The sequence below is a fragment of the Elgaria multicarinata genome, chromosome 6, assembly GCF_023053635.1.
Source record: "Elgaria multicarinata webbii isolate HBS135686 ecotype San Diego chromosome 6, rElgMul1.1.pri, whole genome shotgun sequence".
NCBI classification, from domain to species: Eukaryota; Metazoa; Chordata; class Lepidosauria; order Squamata; family Anguidae; genus Elgaria; species Elgaria multicarinata.
The window spans coordinates 36280721-36300541 of record NC_086176.1 but is presented as its reverse complement, the minus strand read 5'-3'; the positions used below and the strand labels follow the sequence as shown (position 1 = coordinate 36300541).

The 19821-nt window shown below is 38.4% G+C and overlaps 1 protein-coding gene across 2 annotated transcripts in view; it reads left to right on the top strand.

The window, feature by feature from the left end:
- Positions 1-19821, top strand: part of CNTLN (centlein) — a 186962-nt gene that overhangs the window by 143593 nt on the left and 23548 nt on the right. For both annotated transcript variants that reach the window (XM_063129234.1, XM_063129235.1), the window contains 4 exons: positions 5768-5865; positions 7427-7553; positions 9021-9158; positions 10675-10860. In XM_063129234.1, coding sequence (XP_062985304.1) covers positions 5768-5865; positions 7427-7553; positions 9021-9158; positions 10675-10860 — 549 coding nt within the window. The remainder of the gene's footprint in view (positions 1-5767; positions 5866-7426; positions 7554-9020; positions 9159-10674; positions 10861-19821) is intronic.

Sequence of the window (19821 nt, the reverse complement as noted above, 5' to 3'; positions counted from 1 at the left end):
TTTTTACAGTATAAGGAGCAAAAGAATGCTTTATTCATTGAACGTGCTGAATCCTATGGAGTATATAAATCACCATCAGTAATGTTACAGAGGAGAATGACTGTCTCAGATTGATAATAATATCCCAAATAATTAAACATCCATATCTTCTTCAAGAGAAGGAGACCCTATATTCATATTTTTTCCAAGCCTGTGTTGCTGCCACTTCTGCCAGCAACACCAACTTTTCCGCTTAAAAGTTTGACTAAAATTTCAGAGAAAGCCTCAGACTAAATCAGGTTAGGCTAAAAACTTCTAATAGTGAAAATTAAAAACCCGCTATGTTTGTACCTATGGCATATATCATTCTAGTTATTTAGTCTTTTTCTCGACTTCTTCCAACCTATAGAATTGGAACATTCTTAATGGAACCATTAATAAAATCATGCAGGTAGAAGGCTTCATGATATTTGAGAGTTGATAGAACTGTGATAGCATTTCATTTTATTAGCTGGTAGATGGGATCAAAGAATAACTGGAACTGGATTGACTGGATGAACAATTATATAAGATGTCCAAGGTTAAGTTACCTTGACTTAAGTTTAGGATTTGATAGTTCAGAAGCATATGCTTCTCTTAAACATTAAACATTGAAAACCTGTTACATTTTTGGTAATTGGAAAATCATAGACAGAGAGCCAGTTGGTGTAATGGTTAATGCGCTGAACTAGGATTCAAGAAGCCCATGTTCAAATCCTAGGGAGGTCGTGGGTTCTCCCACACTAGAGGCCTTCAAGAAGCAGCTGGACAACCATCTGTCAGGGATGCTTTAAGGTGGATTCCTGCAATGAGCAGGGGGTTGGACTCGATAGCCTTATAGGCCCCTTCCAACTCTACTGTTCTATGATCCCCACACAGTTATGAAACTGGGTGACTTTGGGCTACCACTGTCCCCCAGTCGCAAGAGCTCTGTGAGAAAAAAACGTGGCTAGAGAGAAACATGTACACCATCATTAGCTCCTGAGAGGAAGGGCAGAATATAAATGTAATTAAATATTTTGAGGAAAATATCAAACAATTTTTAAATTGTTCTGAGAATCTTTATCCTAAACCTTTGAAGGTCTGCTATGATTATTCTTTCACAACTTTCAATCACTGGAGTTATTCCTTCAGTTCATTCCCATGATTAAAATAGTACATTATAGGTGTCATTTGTATGCTTATCTGTTCAGATGATGGCTTTGGATACTGGGTGTCCCCTCGGTATGCACATATCTATCCTGTGACTATAATGCCCAAAGCAGGCATCTTGTTTATACACATAAGTAGTAAGACAGGAGAATAGAGACTTTGATCTATTGGTTGCCTTTGATTCATTATATTGGTTTGGATCTGGGCTTAATCATACTTGGAGTACAACCGTTGAAATCAGTAGGGCTTAAGTTAGGGTTATTCCAAATGGATGGCTCCTACTGCTTCCAATCAAAAGTCATTTTGCAGCTATTCTATTTTTTCCTCCTTTCTTTGTGAAAAGAAAAAAAAATGGAAGAAGTGGTGGGGAAACACAGGAGGTTTTTAAATGGACGATTATGTTGTCTGGACCTTCTGTAAAATTCCGTGAATGAGATAGGGTGATTGTACAATAAAAAGCGTCATCTGGAAGTATGCTTAGTCATGTCTATCTTAATTTCACTAGTCATATGTATGACTAAGCGTAGGTCCGATTCAAGGACTTTCAGCAGTTTGACAAACTGCTTTCTATTTCTGATGGCTCTGTGGTAATCTCTGTACATAAACACGTTCAGAATGTATCTTCTTTTTTTAAGGGTGCTAGCTATTGTCAGCCTGAAGTTTGAGGTTGTTTGTCCACAGGAGAGATGAATTCCTAATATTCTTTGGCTGCATGTTTGTTCTTAATTCTCAGGATTTTTCCCATTTACTGGACGAACCTCATTGCTCTATCTCTCGGGACTCCAACTTTCCGTCCATGAATACATCTCTGGGTGCCCACCCATCCTGAATGTTGTTTATTTATTTATTTATTTTTAATTCCTTTCTCTCTTTTTTGTACCTGAGAGGCTGGCATGCTCCAGCACCACCACCTCTATTTCCAAGAATGTCTCTAGGCCACACATGTCCCCCAAAGGTATTCTTAGGGCATCTCTACACCAGCCCTTTTTCCAGAGTCGTCCCTGGATCATCCCTGTGCATCCAAATGACACACGGGATCCTGGGGGCAGGCAGGGATGACCCTCCATTTTCCCAGGATAACTGCTTCCTCAGTTATCCTGATTTTCGTCGCAGTCCTGGGACCATTCCGAGGAACGCGGCTGGTGTGGGTATCTCCCTTCCTCCCTGCTAGTAGCGGTGCCAGGCACGGGGCTTTTCAGGGGGCTTCATGCAGTTTGGGGTTGGGGGACAGCAATTTCACCATCCCAGGAATGGCGCGGGGGTTGGGTGCAGGGTTTTGGTTTTTTAAAAGTTACTTTGCGCTTGAGTGCAATTGTGCTCCATCTCCTTTGAAAGAAACAAAAATGGCGACCGCAACGTCCCTCTTTACTTCCGGGACGTTGCACTGCCGTTTGGAGGTAAGTCCGTGATCCTCCCTCCTCCCTCCGTCCCTCCCTCCCACTACACCCTTAAGGTGTAGACATGCCCTTAGAAAAGAAAAATGAGGATGATGGGGAAGCTCATCAATTGCCGTCTGAGAAATAGGTGCTGGAGCAGAAAATTCTTGTGGGTTCAAAAGAGTGGTTTAGTGTTGTAGTCCTCAGAGACCACCTCTGCTTCATAGGCAAGTTGATTTTCTTTTAGCTTCTCCAGTTTGCCTTTTGGTAAATAGGTGTTTTGTGCTTGGCTATGCTCACTCTGACAGCCATTTCATGAATGCATCTCCCATCTCCAGGCAGCCACTTTGTAAGGATATCTATGAGACTCACTCAAAATTCCAGATGTGCCCACTAACCCAAATGGGTTGGAGACTCCTGCGCTATCTTAGTTGGGTATTTGCCCATCTCAAACGTTAAGGGTGGTAAAACATTAGATCAAAATTAACTTCCATAGCACTAAGATGGTGATACTGTTTGAGTTAAGCAGATTTTACTGGAACCCAAATTAAGTATCCCAGAGCTTTTCTATAATTAATATGTGTCCCTGATATAACCCATTGTTTGTTCATAAGATTGTCTTGGTTTTCAAGCAGAAAGATGAGGAACATATGGGAACTTGCTTTCCATAACCGGTATAGAAAAGCACAACATAAAAAATGGTCTTTTCGGGTGGTGACTTACTAACTACAGCTACTCACAAATCAAAACTTACATAACCTTCTAGCTTTTTTTAATACACCTTTAAGTATGCTTGCTCAAAGTTTGTCCAACAACTTGGCATAAAGAATTAAAAACTATAAGCACTTGATTAATGACATAATTAACTTAAATGATGCCTCAGACTACCTGGGAACCTGTTGCAAAACCCACATTGTTTATGCACATGTCTCAGTTTCGCCTGCAAGGTTTAGAATAAATAAGCTAAGATTGTACCATATTCAGGTATCTTTTTTTCCATTTCCAAATTCCAAAGTCTAGCCACACAAGAAGTGGTTTTTGAGAACCAGGCTTCCTGCTTCTTAACACTCCTGCCCAATCATTGCTGGAAGAGGTTTGCTTCATTTCCTTTACCCTTCATAGCAGTGTTGTTTTCCACAGGAAGTGGTGATTTTTCCCTTGGACATGGAGCACACTAACTGTTGTTATAACAAGCACTGCTGTGTAACTCTTTGCAGAGGCCCACTTTTAACACAAGTGTCCACTTCTACTTGGAATATGTAAACTCCCTATAACAGGGTGTTACATTTCTCCCTTAATGAAGGTCAAGCTGCACAAGTAGGCCTAAGGAACTTCAGTTATTATTCTGCTGCCATCTATCATTTTAACTGTTTTCGGGTTAAACTTCATATATTTCAGGATCGGGTGACATGTCCAATGCTGAAATGCTGGAATCTTAGGCATGCGTTGACCACATGAAAACATTTCACGTAAAAAAATATATAATAAATTACTGCAGCTTTCTGTACTGTTCCGAAAAAAAATCTTTTCCTTACCCAGAGAAATCTCCCGTTGAAGTGCACTGTAAGACAAGAATTATGACTTACATTTTTTTGTATCTCAGGAGTATAAACTATACATTATTCTTTATCCCTTACATTATGATTGTGTTTATGAACATATAGACCCAATCTTAAATTTAAAAAAGCAGTTAGATTTCCTGCCACGCTTTACCAAATTGCGTTTGCATTCTTCATGAACCTGCTTTTAATTTTTAGTTCATTATATGAATGTTAAAATGGGATCATTATAGTCCTTGCCATGAAGATTTAGAACAAATCTGAATTTTTTTAGGTATTCAGAACTATTGAATTTTAATTAGTGAAATAGGCAACTTTTCATTTTTAAGGCTACAAGGCTAAGGATGTTGCAATGCAGAGAAGCTTGCACAATATTTTAGAAACAATAGTTTACACCTAACTCTTCACATCAGAATCTCTACTTTCCTAAAGGGAAACAATACTATGTACAAGTCTCCCATTAATGTTAATGGGAGTTACAAGCCCGGAATGAGCAGGAAACATTCCATAAGTGTTCTGATTTACTACATATCTTTTCTCTCAACAGTGTGTAGAAATTACTTGAGCCCAAACAATGGCTGAATCTGCAAATAAGGTTGCACACCTGTGGTGAACTCATTTCTTGCTATGCATTGGGAACAAGTGGGGGAGGGTGGACAGAGAGACCACCATTTACTTTGAACTGCTCTGAAATGCAGTTTATTGAAGTCATTTCATACCACCCATTTTAGCTGTTGGTGACTATTAAAGATGTAGCAACAGGGTTATTTTAAATTGCTTGAAAATCTCTTTGTGACCAGTTCTCTTTTTTCCAGAATTGCCTAAAACAGCTACCTCAGTTTTGGCCAGATGATCCCATGTGAATTTGTGTGCAGTGAGGGCTTTTTTCTGGATCATATCCAGACAAGACAAAGAACTTCTATAAGGAGTAGTAGGCAACCAGGTACCTGCAGACAATTTGGTCTACAACTCCCACAAATCCTAGCTTGCATGGAAAATGGTAATGGATTATGGGAGTTGTAGTCTGCCTACCCTTGGATGAGTTGCCAACCCTTGGATCAGACTAATAGCCTTTGTTTATGCTACTAAAAATCTGAAGGTATTAATGTTTGTGGGGGAACTTTAAAAGGGTTTGTCAGACAGGTCATGACTGGAGATCAGAAGAGGAAGTCATGATATCCATCCCTCTGTGTGATGACTACCACTGAGGTGCTACATAGGACAGAAAAACAAAAATAGGATTAACTTCTTTTACTTTACACAATTTTGCACATTTTGGCAATGAAAAGACAGAGAGGAAACATGGGTCTCTTAGACATGTGCCTTTTGTTCCCCAGTCCTATCCTGTAAGCAACCGTATCCTGTAAGCAACAAAGGGTCGTGTAAAATTTCGGTAAGCAGACCTTATCGGAGTTTGATATTTCTTCTGCCAAATACCGCTGAGAAATACCCATTTCACTATGAAGTTAAAGGGCAGATTTTCTAAGTAGAAGCACAGTAGAGATATTCTTATGTTCACTAATGATTGTTTAGTGGTGAGCAAAATATACTAAGCTGTTTAATAGTAAATCTTTTCTTTGAAAAAAGATCATTATTGGTTATACTTTGGATAATCCTAAATCCACACTATTGAGGCTTTAATAAATATTTTATTCAATTTAGAATGCAAATAATGAAATCACTAAACATTCATCAACCATTAAATCTTTGAAATATGAAGTCCAAGGAAAAGAAGAACAGATGCGGGAACTACAGGAAAAGTAGGTTCGCTTTGTCTATCTGTTGTGTCTGGTTCCCCCCAGTGGTAGAAATGTAATTACTCCAATAGCATTTCAGATCAAGCATGGACATTTTCTGCAAGTGATCTTTCTATGTGTTTTCTTTCGTTTTCCTTTTTGATACATATTTCAGACTTTTAGGGAAAGAACAGAACATCTTGATGGCGTGATTTTTTTTAAAAAAAACGGATGAATTGTTAACTTACTACAATTTCTGTATTGCAGTGAGAGTATCAACAGTCACATTTCAGATTCCAGAATGGACTTGGTTATCCTTGATGTAAATCTAAATGAATACCTCAGCATAGCTAAAAGCAGTCTTTCAAATATAGTGATCCTTTGCCTAAGGGCTAAGAGACATGTCAAGGTTTAGATGCTTAAACTGGATTAAATATCCAGTTTTATATTTGTAAAAAGTGCAAAAGGGCAGTTAAGCTTATTTATTTCTGAGTTCATTAAAATGTGCATATTTGTAGATTGTTTGTATAGTCAAATATTAATTAAGGACACAAAATATCCACAAAAATAAACCTGCTACCTACTAATGTGTAATCTTGAGAAATAAAAAATATTTTATTGACATAGTTTCTTCCCCTTAAATATAGGGATATCCTTAAAAGGCTTTAACAAAATGCATATTTTATTGATTTGTGCCTTAAGATACACCTAGAAAACCCAGCAGCTCTATAGTTTAGATTTAGTATTCAGATATGGCTGTGTCCTACCATTATTTTATATAGTAAATATTGAATGTGCTTCGCTAGAAGTAATCTACTTGATTGCCCCCAATACGCTGATGTGTCCATTCAAATGTAAATTCCTTCCATCAGTTTTTACAATGCTATGGTGTTCTTTCTGATTTTATGTGGTACTGACATGATATCAAGAACAGTGTTTTGTATATAATCATTATACTGACTTGTTTTATTTGGATAAAATAGTGTGGTCAGAAGAAAATATTTACAAGTTTTTATTCCTTTTTGACAAGCTTGCTATTTAAAAGTGATACATTTCTTGAAAAGATTTCGCTCCATGAGTCAAAGTGGTATCATCTTGGAAATCGTTGTATTGGTTTTCAATAGATATTGCTGAAGCATTTTTCTTTTTTAAATCCCCTTGTGTTGTTATAAAGCTTTTTTGCATACTAAATTGTATAAGCATGATGGCAATTCACCGAGTAACACCTTCAAATGAATACTTTAGTGAATTTCATTTTTTTCTCTTTCTAAAATAATGAAATATTCTGCTTCCATTTTACTCATAATTATACACTCAGTATAGTTTACTGTATAAATTACTGTGTATGTATATTGCTCTCTATTTCTAGTATAAAAATATGTTGATTCAGAAGTCCTCAGAGTTTCAGTTTATCCCCTATGCCTTTATATATGTAGAAAACATCAACTATTTTCAACACCTTTGAATTGGCAAATGGTACAAAGATTAGCACTCACTGGAGTCATGCATTTTAATTATTCAAAATAAGTGGATGCTAGTAATGTTCCATAATTCTGTGAATATTGCATTTCCTCCTTATTCCAAGGATTTCTCGAATGGAGAGAGACATAAGTATGAAAAGGCATTTAATAGAAGATTGGAGACTGCGTATGAAAACAAATCAGGAAAAGGAGAAAAGCTTTAATGAAACATTGCAAACTCTTGAAGAAAAGGTATTTAAGGTTTATTATTCATTTTAATTCAAAAAATTGAGTTTGATACACAAACATACACTCTCTCACCCAAACAGCCTAATGACACTATTATAAGTTTTGAACATCTCATGTATTTAAAAAATCTGTTGCATTTGTATCCATTTAAAATTCTGTCAGATTTCATTGCCTGGTCGTAACAGTCGTCATAATAATTCCATTTGTATATAGGGATAGTACATTTGTGCTCTTAAAACCGGGGGGGGGGGAACACCCCAATTTAATGTGAGAATGAAATGTTTGAATATGGGATGCAGTATAGCTAGAATGTCACATGTTTGATGGTTTCCTAAAAACTAGAGATCAAATAAGATTCTACCTGCCATGTAAAAATATACGATCTGTCTATCTAATAATAAGTTTGTCGTGAAAAGGAAAAGAAATACCTGTAAATTAGCCTAATAATAAGAGTCACGTGCCATCCCTTCTACTGTTATATATTTAATGATTCCATTTTGTGCTGTTCTGCAAGTTGTTTTCCCCATCAATATTTAATGCATTTTTCAGATGCTTAAAGGGGACTGGAAGTGAAATTGCACCTTCCTTACGCTCTCTGTGCAGCGTGCTTTGTCCCTTCTTCCCAGAAAGCAGGGCACATATGTAGGAATCCCCGAGGCTGCACACCGCACAACCCCCAAACAGAAATAGTTTTCAAGGCAAGCACCACTTTGATTCTCTTTAAAAGCAGGTGGCTCTGGCTCTGAAAGTAGCCTGCGCTGGCAGTCATTAAGCAGTTGTCAGTTCCAGAGAGAGAACTACTCTCTTGCCCTCCATGTCGGAGATAAGATGTCATTAAGAAATCAGCTCAAGAGAGAGATGGGGGTGGGGAAATCACAGGCAAAATGAAGGTGATGCAGAATAAATACTTGACTTCCTTTTTTTCGGCAGGGAAGAAATCGTTTTAGAGATCTGTGGCGTTCTTGGCTGTTTTGCTTTTAAGTCTTTCATCATTTTTCATGTAACATTAGGGTGAGAAAATTTCTACAAAGAATGTATTACATAAAAGCATAATAGAACTGGTTTCACGAATTGATTCTAAGTGAAGATTGAAAAAGGGTATAGGTATTGCTTACTAGTTTTAGGGTTGCATAGTTAATATCGCCTCCTGTCTGAACCTGATAGGACTAATTCTAAATGTCGATAGAGTTTCTGCATGCTAACATCTGACTATTTGTTAAATGCGTATGAATTTAGTAGAAACTAAAAAGTTGCAGTCATGTAGCCACTCATATGTGAATAAGTCATATAGATTTCAGTGGGATACAATCCTTGCATGAACAGGTGCAAGCCTACATTTTCACCTAAGATAGTAAAAAAAAATGTGTAAAATTAAATGTAAATGTTATTATAAGAAATGTCTTTAGGTTTCCCATCAAAACGATTTAAGTGTTTTCCCTAATAACAGCTATTCTCTGGGTATTACTTCAGGTAAAAACATTGACTGAAGATTGCTCAAACAAAAAAACATCAATTGATTCACTAAAGCAAAGGCTTAATGTAGCTACGAAAGAAAAGTCACAGTATGAGCAGATGTATCGCAAGGCTAAAGAGGAATTAGAGAAAAAGGTACATGATTACAGAGTTTCTGGATTAAAAATTTGCTATTTAATTTCTACCTAACCTTTACATGTGTACAGTGTTTATTACAAATAAATAGATGGATTGACAACTTTAATTTTTTACTATGCCCATAGCAGCATCTCTGTGATTTTTATTATCTTATGTTTGAAGATAGGAATGTAATGTCAAAAGGCATCTTTGAAATTGAATTAAATGGACTGTGATAGACTTCTCTGTGATATTAACTAGGGTGTATGTGATTAAATTATCTGTGCCCCTGTTTGCAACATCCCTCTGCACCTTAAAATTGGTGCAGCGATGGCCCTGTCAAATAAGCATTTTCTATGCAATTTGAGAAGCAAGCAGGCACGTCTCTGATTTGGGCATGGTGAGGGACTGTGAGAACTTACTCCTTTTCCCCACCATTGCTCTTCCAAAGTAGAATGTACTGTATAAATTGGTATAATGCCAGGTTAATTTCAACCTTAGATCTTCCTTAGCCTAATACCTTTAAGCCTGGATATGGACAATAGATTCGAGGAGATTCTAGCTACAGGTAATCCCAGTATTACTTCTGTTCATACATTACTTTGCACCCTGAAAGAAGAGAAAGAGGTGGGGTTGTGGACTACTGTCTTCTCCTGTTGGGTCAGAAATGGTTGTTTGAAGAGGGTGGCTCTTTCTCTGGGTGTTAAAATGCTATCGTCAGATGTTCCAAGGAGTTCCTCTTGGGCAATCATGAACCTTGTCTCAGTTTCTCCTGCAGCATAGAACATACACTGAACTCATGTTAGGGAAGCAATGGCTTTGTTAAGCCAAGGTGCTCAAAGGTAGTAAACTCAAAACTGTCTGATATCCCACAAAAGAAACAGCGCTTAGGCTTAAACCAGAGATGACATGCAGACCCAGAATTATTAAACTTCAAACAGCCTCAATGAGCTATACTTTTAAGTGGAAGAATGTTCCAGGGCGCGAGGGTAACAGATGTAAGAGACGGCAGCGAGCCTCTCCCAGGTGGAAAATAATTTACAGAAGCAATGTAAACCAGTTAAACACATCTTTATAGATATTTGTATGCTTTTTGGAGTTTGGAGGAAGTAAGTAACAAGCATGATACAGAAATTAAATAATAGAAACTCTATGGTATTCCAAATGCTTTATTATTATTATTTATTAAATTTTTATACTGCCCTATAGCCGAAGCTGTCTGGGCGGTTTACAAAAGTTAAAACAGTGAACATTAAAAAGTATACAAATTTAAAACCATCAAAAATATAAGAACAACAGTGTAAAACAGTATCCATTTTTTGTAACGTCTTAATCTAAGAAACCAGTTACGAATGTCCCCACCCTAGAGGGTGACAGAACTGAGAGAAAGCCCAGTGTTTTCCAGGTTGTGGTCCCCACTTTGAATCTGCCAAGATAGTGCCCACAATGTGAAGGGTGGATTTGCTGTGTATCCACAGAACTGGCATTTTCAGCAGGATGTTCCAAGTACCATTTTCATGTGGCTTTATTTCAGGAGCTTAAGCTTGCCAATCTTGAAGGCAAAATGGCTGAGGCTGAGTGTGCCATGACTGAACTTGAAAGTACTGCCTCTCAACAACTCCATGGCTTGGCAAGGCAAAGTGAACAGGCCCTCGAAGTAGTGCAGAAGAAGTTGATGATGTCCAATGATAAAGTGGAAGAGTTCGTTACCTTTGTGAAGGTTTGGTTCTTTGTTTGTTTTTCAAATGATCTTTTGGCTTGTTGACATGACCTCAAGTAAATGGTCATGTGGATTCCAGACTTCAGGGAGCTTCCCCCCACACACACCTTTTCAATACGTAAAGTCTTGTGCCTGAGGCTTGAAAGTTCACCCCTCCATGTGCTGATGCTTTGTGATGTGATAGTGTAAGGACTGGTGCAGTTACAGAGTGGAAGAGACAACCTGACAAGCTTACATTTACCTTTGCAGACTATCCCAATTCTCTGGTAGTGCTATTTTACTTTTGACTAGAGGCCGACTTGAAACAACTCAGTATTTCATGAACATTTCCTGTGGTTTTGAAGAACACGTCCTCTCCTTTTAAAACTTTTTAAAACTGATTTATGGCTGTCTTTTCAAAAGTGTTTATTTATTCATTTGCATTCCACTGGCTTGCTCTCATTTTCAAATTACTTCATTGTGAATAGCTATGTAGAATTGTATGTGAAACATACACGCCACAATCGCCGTATCATTGTAGGCAAACAACTAGTGGATAGTGAAATCATCTCAAGTGGTTGTATTCTAAAAGGCCAAGCTACATCTATACATATGGCAGTATTTGAATAAACATGATTTAATGTATTTCTTTTCATAGCTGTCTTCCATGATTGTTCACCTCCAAGGCTTGCATCCCATTTCATCCTCTAGAACAGCATTTATTTATTTATTTATTTATTTATTTATGGGCAACATTTTAGTCCTCTTCAGATAATAATATGACAATCTCTGCCTTCAGGCTTAGAACCTAAAAGACCTGACGGAAAATGGATTGGAAAGGAGGAGGAAAAAAGCAAACCTGGACACTAGATTCTTAGTTTAAAAGTTCAGTAGGACATGGTGATAGATCTAACCGCAATAGAAGGACTGTTTCTTCTTCTCCCTTTGATGGTCTCAGCAGTGGCAGGAAGGAATAGGCTGTCAGCTGGAGCTGTATCTAGGCAGGCTGGAGGGTGCCCAACTGTTGCTGCTTTCTTTCCTTCTGATGGCCTCAATAGTTTGGCTTTGGGCAATTAGTGTTTTCTGGTTATGAGGTAAAAGGAACAGTACAGTAGAAGAAGTGGACACAGCATAGTTCATAGCATTGGCAATGTTGTAGTGAAAAAGCATGAGATGGCAGGATGGTGTTATGCTTATGCCAGGTTTGCCATTTGTGACTTCATTGTATTGTTACAGTCCCCCCCTCCCCCAGATGTAGCATTGTTTACAGTGATAATGAACTCCTTCTCTGAATACGGATCCTTACTTAACCCAAATGGCACCACCAGTGCAGCCTCGGGAAATTCAAGGTGTGCACAAATACAAAAAATGTTTCTGACTACAATACCTGAGATAGCCCCATGAGGATTGAGCATGCTCATTGGCCAAGGAATGCTCCCTGGTAGTAGGAGGGAAGAAAAGCAGAAAACCTTGGTGGGGAAGTGGGATGGAAAGGACTGTCCTGGAAAAGGGAATGGCTGCCTACCTGGCTGGCTGGCTAGAATCTTGAACAGGACCAATCCACATTGCAGCATTTTGTTGCAAGTCCTCCTTTCTATATCTAGCATTATTTATTTGAGGTCTTTAAAGTGTCCCATCATGAACACTTGGGATTCTTATGCTTATAGTTAACAATAAGTTTTAAAAAATCAAATATAAAGGTAAAATTCCTTTAAAACATCTAGAAATTAAAAAAAGAAAATAATGCAGAGACACAACACTCTGCATACATAATCCTGAGCTTCTAGTGGCAAAAATGTTTGTTTTTGAGAATTGGGGAATATGACATTCTGGGCCTCTGCTCATCTCCATTTCCACATAGTGGCGTGTTAAGCTCTCCACATTGGGGCACTATGAAATGATACACACTTCAGAGGGGTAGCTATGTTAATCTGTTGTACCAAAGACACCACCACTAACAAAAAAAAAAACCCCTTCTGTAGTATTTTGGCTATTGGACATTACAGAAAGATCTTTGACTGTTGGGCAATTTACAACTTGTTCTAAATATGCAAATATTATTGTTAGTTTTAGTAATACTGTGTATTAAAGCATCAAATATGTTGGGCAATATAGAAATAAATAAATAGACAGATGAACAAAGTTATGTTATCGTGGCATAAGCTTTGATGGGTTACAGCCCAGTTTGTCCTAAGCATAATGGCAAAATCTGGCAGAAAATCCATGGCTAGGATCTCTTGTCATTTTTGTTTTGCAGCTCTGTGGGGCTGAAGATTGGGGAAATATGGGGCTTGCTCTAGGAGAGGGTGTTTAACACTTTCCTGTCATGTCCTTTCTCCAACATAAATTGCTTCCCCAGCAAAAGCTGTTATTAGCTATGCAGGGTTGGAAAAGACATGTTCGGTGCTGTTTATCTTTTTGCCCCTGGGAAACTGATAACATCATTAACCAGGAAGGGAGTACATGTGAAGGTGGGTCATAGTAAAATAAATATCATAGTGGTAGTTTGCTTTTACTTAACCTGGTATGACTCTGAAATAGAATATCTTGTTTTTCCTATCAACAACAATTCTAATTTAATAGCCTTTTCCAAATAAATGCCGTCTCCAAAATATAGCTATATTTCCCCCCTCTGTTGAATAAAAGATCACTGCCAAGTTGTCAACAGCAAAGGTAGCTTAAAAGCAATTGCCAGCAGGAGTGAAATTAATAAAGTCTAAATAAAATTAACTTGCTTGCTGACAACCTAACAAGCTAATTACTACTTTGGATAGTCAGTAATGAACATCCAATCAAGCACACAGCTCCTAAAACTAGCTGAATAGCTTGCAGATAAAGAAAAGGAAGCACGTTAACTTGAACAATGCAATATTGTGTGGATTTAAAATGCTCAGTATAGTCCTGAGGAGTTAAACTTGCCTAAATCTCATTGATTTCATCAGAACTTAAGCACATTTTTCTGCGTACTGGACTGGCGTTGCATAAAATGGAATGGAAGCAGCTTAACAGTCCAAATCAAACATATATTTTTGCAGTAGTGAAACACTGGTTTTGAAAGTTGAGGACCTCACCACATGAGAATTTCCCTCTCTTCAAACTAAACCCATAGAAATCTGCCCCAAGGTCCTGTCTACAGGATATACTTGTCACTGCAGCCCAGCTTGAAACAGCATTCCTATGGCATCTTTCCCATACTGCTATAATAATTTGCATCATTCGACTACAGGTGTTAATTAACTTACTAATGTTTGCGTTATAATCAGCATTGCTTTGTGAATGGTCACCATGCTGTTTGTATCTCCTCAAGAATTAATATCCAACTCACAACACAAAAATAAATGCCAAGCAAGGATGGTAGAACCAGCAATTTTCATCATCTAGATTCTCTGGAACTTGCTTCAAAGCTCATTTTGGCTTGGTCCCATTTCGATTTCAATCTGTTTTTTGGCTTGTTCAAAAGCAAAAAGTGCACATTCGTATTTTTTCAAAAGTGTGCACTTTCCTGATACTGACTAAAGCGTAAAAGCTCGTCATTTTTTAAAAGAGCACATTTCAAAGTGTAACTTTTTTTAAAAAAATGCGCATTTTTCAAATGTGATTGCAACTTCAGGAATATGAGAATATTGCTCTAAAAAAAAGTACTCCTGCTCAAATTTGGGATTGTGAACAGGACATATTCCGCTGATTTGCAAGCAGAAATGGAGTGGAGTGCCTGGCCGTTTCCAACAGAGAGCTTATTTGCATGTGGGAGTTACTGCGCCCAGCTGCTGGGGTGGGGAAAGTGTTATTGCAATACAGTTCAGGCAAAACTGCCTGAACTGTATTAAGAGTGAGAGATCTTTGCCTTCTTTGCCTTCTTTCCTTGCTTAATTGTGTGGGGTGCGTCATCTTGCACCCATAATAATAATAATAATAATGATAATAATATATTTCTTACCCGCCTCTCCGATTGGATCGAGGAGGGGAACAACAGCAAGCATAAAATACATAAAATACTAATTAAAAACATAGTATACACTGTTAAAAAAGCAACCTAAAAGCATACTAAATGTATCCTAAAATCCAAGTAGTTGGAATGGAGTTTGCTGTTGAGTGTTTATGCCTGGATTCCTGAGGCAGGATACCTTTGGGGGTTCTAGGAGGAGAAATGTTAGCAGCGTGCTCAATTTCCCAAGTGTGCTCAGGAGAAAATAATAGTATGCCCATTTTATACAAAGTGCTCCTGTGATATGCATACATCCATTTCCTTGTGTGCCCTAAGTATGTGTGACATGGGTCCAGAGAGATGTACCCCCATGGTGTATGCTCTATCATCTGTGCTGTAGGGCCTGTTCAGACAAAACGCTAAGCCACAGTTAGGCCGCTAACACTTTTTGCAGCAAATGGTTAGTGAGCGCGGTTAAACCATGGTTATGTAGCCACCATGGTTAGGAATGGTTCACATAACACGTTCACACGACATGCTAAGCCATAATGTCTAGCTCAGAATGTTTAACCACCGCGGCGTAATGTGTCATCTGAACAGGGTCATGGTCTCACTACTTGTGCTGTTCTGTGATTGGATGTTAAGTAAATTCACATCCCATGGCAATGTGGGTAGGGTAGTTGTTGATGGGCAGGAGTGTGACTATGGTATTTGATTGAAAGAGCATTTGATATGGTATGAGTGTGGTTGTTTTCCATGCTACCCACATCCCACTCACAACTCCCATTTTTGCCATTTCTCAGACATATCTTTGCTAGCAGGATGGCTCAGTTGGCAGAATGTTCCGCCAGCATTTCAGGAGAGTTCCTCTGACATATATTTCATGGCAGCATGTCTGGTATTTCACCAGCAAGGCTTCCACCCAATCCTAAAGCTCTTTACTGGCATAACTCCGCTACAAGATTCTGTGCTTACAATGATTTTTTTTGTGCAATTCGGAAGACTGCTTCATTTCACATAGCCATGGTATTATAATCTTCCCAGATATACCTACACACAGAGAGAGTGGTCAGTCAATATGTATATCATAGATAAATTTTGGTGAAAACTATTAATCTGTGTTACCTGGTAGATAAACTGGAGAAAAATAAAGATGTGGTCTAAAAGCCAAATATTGATGATGAACAGAGCAGCCATTATTGACATAAACCTAGTTGCTAAATATTTATGTAAGAAAAGTCCTCTGAAACCACTTCCCCTTCTCTTTTATGCACTAAAAAGGTAACAGCTGAAAATTTTCTTTATATTTCTGTGCAAAGTAGATCATGTTAAACTACTACTTATACATTTCCTACAAAAGCCACACATAGGGAAATTGAGTTAGCAAATTCAGACAGTACTAGTGCTCCTCCCATTCACACCACCTCTTTCTTTGAAGTACACTCTATACCATCTCTCCCTCTCCCTCTAGGAAGCTGCCAATTTTTTCTTTTCTTTTCTTCCCTCCCTTCCCTTCCTTTTTCACTTTGATATGTTTCTCCCCCTTGTCTCGGTCCTTATTATGGGATAGCTAAATCTTCAAGCAAATGACTTTGAGCCTATTCACACATTACATATTGTAATGTGTGCATATTTTAATGACCTTGTATGTATGGCTAATTGTTCATGACTTTATACACTGCCCTAGTATCCATAAGGACGAAGGGCAGTTCAGAAATATTTTAATAAATAAATACTTTAAATGTGCATGTAAAAAAGTACTTTTGCTTCTGGCCTTACATGCACACTTAAAATATTGATTTATTAAAGTATTTCTGAACTGCCCTTCATCGTTACAGAGTCTAGGACTGTGTATAAAGTCATGACCAATTAGCCATACATATAAGGTCATTAAACTATGTAATGTGTGAAGAAACTGTAAGAAAGCAATCCTGTGCCCACCAGACAGAATCTGTGGGGGCATAGGATAGTTTGGTTACCTGGTTCCGAGCGCTCTCAAAGACAGGAAACCATGTTTTCTGCCTGCTACCCATTCCCCTCGTAGCTGGCGTAGACAGAACTGCAGGAAAACAGAGCACAGAGATAGGAAAAGGGTGTGTTCCTGAAAGAGGGAAGGGGAGGAGACTGGGGCAGCTGCATTACCGCATTTTCCTATGTCTGCCTCGGCCTCCATCCCTCCCCTTCCGAGGCGCTGCTGCTAGATAGGTGAAATAGCCCGTCTAGCAGAAATGCAGGGTGGCTGGAGTGCAGAGCTGCCACACTCCTCCTGTCCTGAATTCGATACCCGTCAGTCTTCAAGTTCAAAGGCTGTCGTGTATCTGCATAGGATTGTGCCCTAAGTCATTGAGTGAGGGGGAATCCATTACACAAACATAATTTGGATTACTCATTTGGATTACTGCAATGCGTTATACGTGGGGATGCCTTTGAAAACGGTTTGGAAACTTTAGCTGGTACAAAACAGGGCAGCACGGTTACTAACAGGGACTGGCCAACGAAACCACATTACGCCAATCCTTTTCCAGCTTCATTGGCTGCCGGTCCAGGCCCGATTCAAAGTGCTGGTATTAACAATTAAAGCCCTAAAAGGCTTGGGGCCAGGCTATCTGAAGGAACGCCTCCTCCCATATGTACCTGCCCAGACCCTAAGGTCATCCTCAGGGGTCCTTCTCCGCGAGCCTCTGCCAAAGGAAGTGAGGCAGGTGGCTACCAGGAGGAGGGCCTTCTCTGCTGTGGCACCCCGGCTGTGGAACGAGCTCCCTAAGGAGGTTCGCTTGGCACCTACATTATATGCCTTTAGATACCAGGTGAAGACCTTTTTATTCTCCCAGCATTTTAACAGTCTATAAATAAATTTTAACTTCGCGTTTTAAATTTGTAATTTTGAATTGCTGCTGGTTTTATCTGGTTTTATATTGTATTTTATATTATGGTTTTATACTGTTGTTTTATACTTTGAATGGTTTTAATTTTTGTGAACCGCCCAGAGAGCTCCGGCTATTGGGCGGTATAGAAATGTAATAAATAAATAAATAAATAAATTTGGTTGGAAACATCATTCCGTGATCAAGGCTATTGAGAATAGGAAATAAGCTCCACACTAAAACAGTTCAAAAGCTGAGGCAGAACTATTTCGTCTACTGAAACTCACTCATTTAATTGTCATTTTAGTCAACGGGCAGCGCTGGTGGCTGGGAGGGAAGGAATAGACTAGACTACGTGTGATAATCAAAGAAAGCTGAAATTCTTTGAATGTAAATGCTTTCAGATGCTCTTGAAGACTACCCAACGTGGTCCATGTGACCATTTTCTCTATGTTGTTTGAAAATCCTACTGCTTTTTTGTTTAAATGATCTGCTGAGTATTTTCTACTCAGCAGGCTTCCTTTGGTAGCAGGGTAAGCACCAAGGCTTTTATTAAGAAGCAGCCACAGTTGATGGTTCTGAGAAGAAATTGGTGATTAAATTAATTCTCCATCAGGATCATTCTTCAGATGGGATTTAGGCAAATTGAATCAGAGGCCTGGATGGTGACAGTGAATATCTATTAGACTGTAAACAGAATAATAGGCGCTGTGGATTTTAATGAATGAACTGAATGGCTGAATTCTCACTGTTTAGGGCTAGCATATGGTAAGCGATGCGTACAGTACACCAGGAGATGCGTATAATGTGGATGTTGGACAGACTCTGGATCACTACAGAAGAATAGAAATCTCTGCTATTCTGGAAATTACTCTCACTTAATGATTAAGACACAACTAGCACATTTCCCTGTTGTGTTTCTAACTACTGTGTAAAAATTGTATCTGTAAATGTTTTCAAAAATTGTATATTGTTTGAAAATATTTCTACTTATGTAGACATTTAGAAAAAAAAATACTTTTAAGTCCTTGATGCATTACAGCCAAATGACAATGACAGCATGTTTCTAGAAGCTGCTCATAGAATCCTCATAGGGCTATATAGAAGTATATATATAGAAGTATTTTTTAAAAAAAGAATTACTGTAATGTAGCAATGCTATCTGATAATCCAGAACTGAATTAGTTAGTAATTGTAGTGAAAATATTTGCTCTGGCTCTTGAAACATCTTATGGGTAAATTTAGCAGATGTGAAATAATGAAACTTTTAGGCATTTTGTGTATGGTTTTGGGGTTGTAAAATGGTTGGTTTTTGTTTTAAAGTCCATTCTGCATGGGAGGCCCAGGAATTTATCATTTGCAAGGGAATGAGCTCACAGAAGGGACAAAGGTTTCACTCAGGAACCTGGCAATTAAGGAGAAATAGAAACTAAACCAAGACTCTGCTTGCCTTCTGATTGGGTGAGGAAGTGAAAATACTGTATATCAATGAAGCTAAAAAAATAGAATTGACAGCTAGAGAAGGAAAAGAGATGCAGAAAGGAGAAGAAATAAAGAGAGAATTTGAGAGAACCAGAACTGGAGTTAGAGCACTGTTGCAGAAAGTAAGCTGGATGGAGCCAAGCTGAAGAAGCTAAACTAGGAAAGCTGGGAGCTGCTTTATTTATCAGTATTGGCTAGTTTAGGGAAACCGACTCAAATAGGTTTTGGTTTGCTCCCCCCCCCCCTCTTATGATACAGGAAGCAGTTTATGCCGTCATACAGGATAATTGCAAAGTTATCTTGAAATATGATCTTTGGCAGGGGGCAAGTACATAGAACAACGTTTCCCCCCTTTATTTGTTATATGTGCAACTAGCTATATTTTGGCTAAAGAAAAATGTAGCGATAACTTCATGGATAAACTCCTGCTGAACACAAAGGAAATGTATCAGAAGACTTCTATAATGTGAATTTCAGGTCTGCTGGATCACCACCATATCTAGATACTGATCAAAACTTGAAATTGTTGTTTGATTTTTTTAAAAAAAATCATGCCTTATTTTATAATAAGGCATGAAAATTATGCATGGTGTAGAGAATGTGGATAAGGAGACATTTTTCTCCCTCTCCTATAATACTAGAACCTGTGGTCTTCCCATGAAGCTGATTGGTGGGAGATTCAGGACAGATAAAAGGAAGTACTTCTTTACA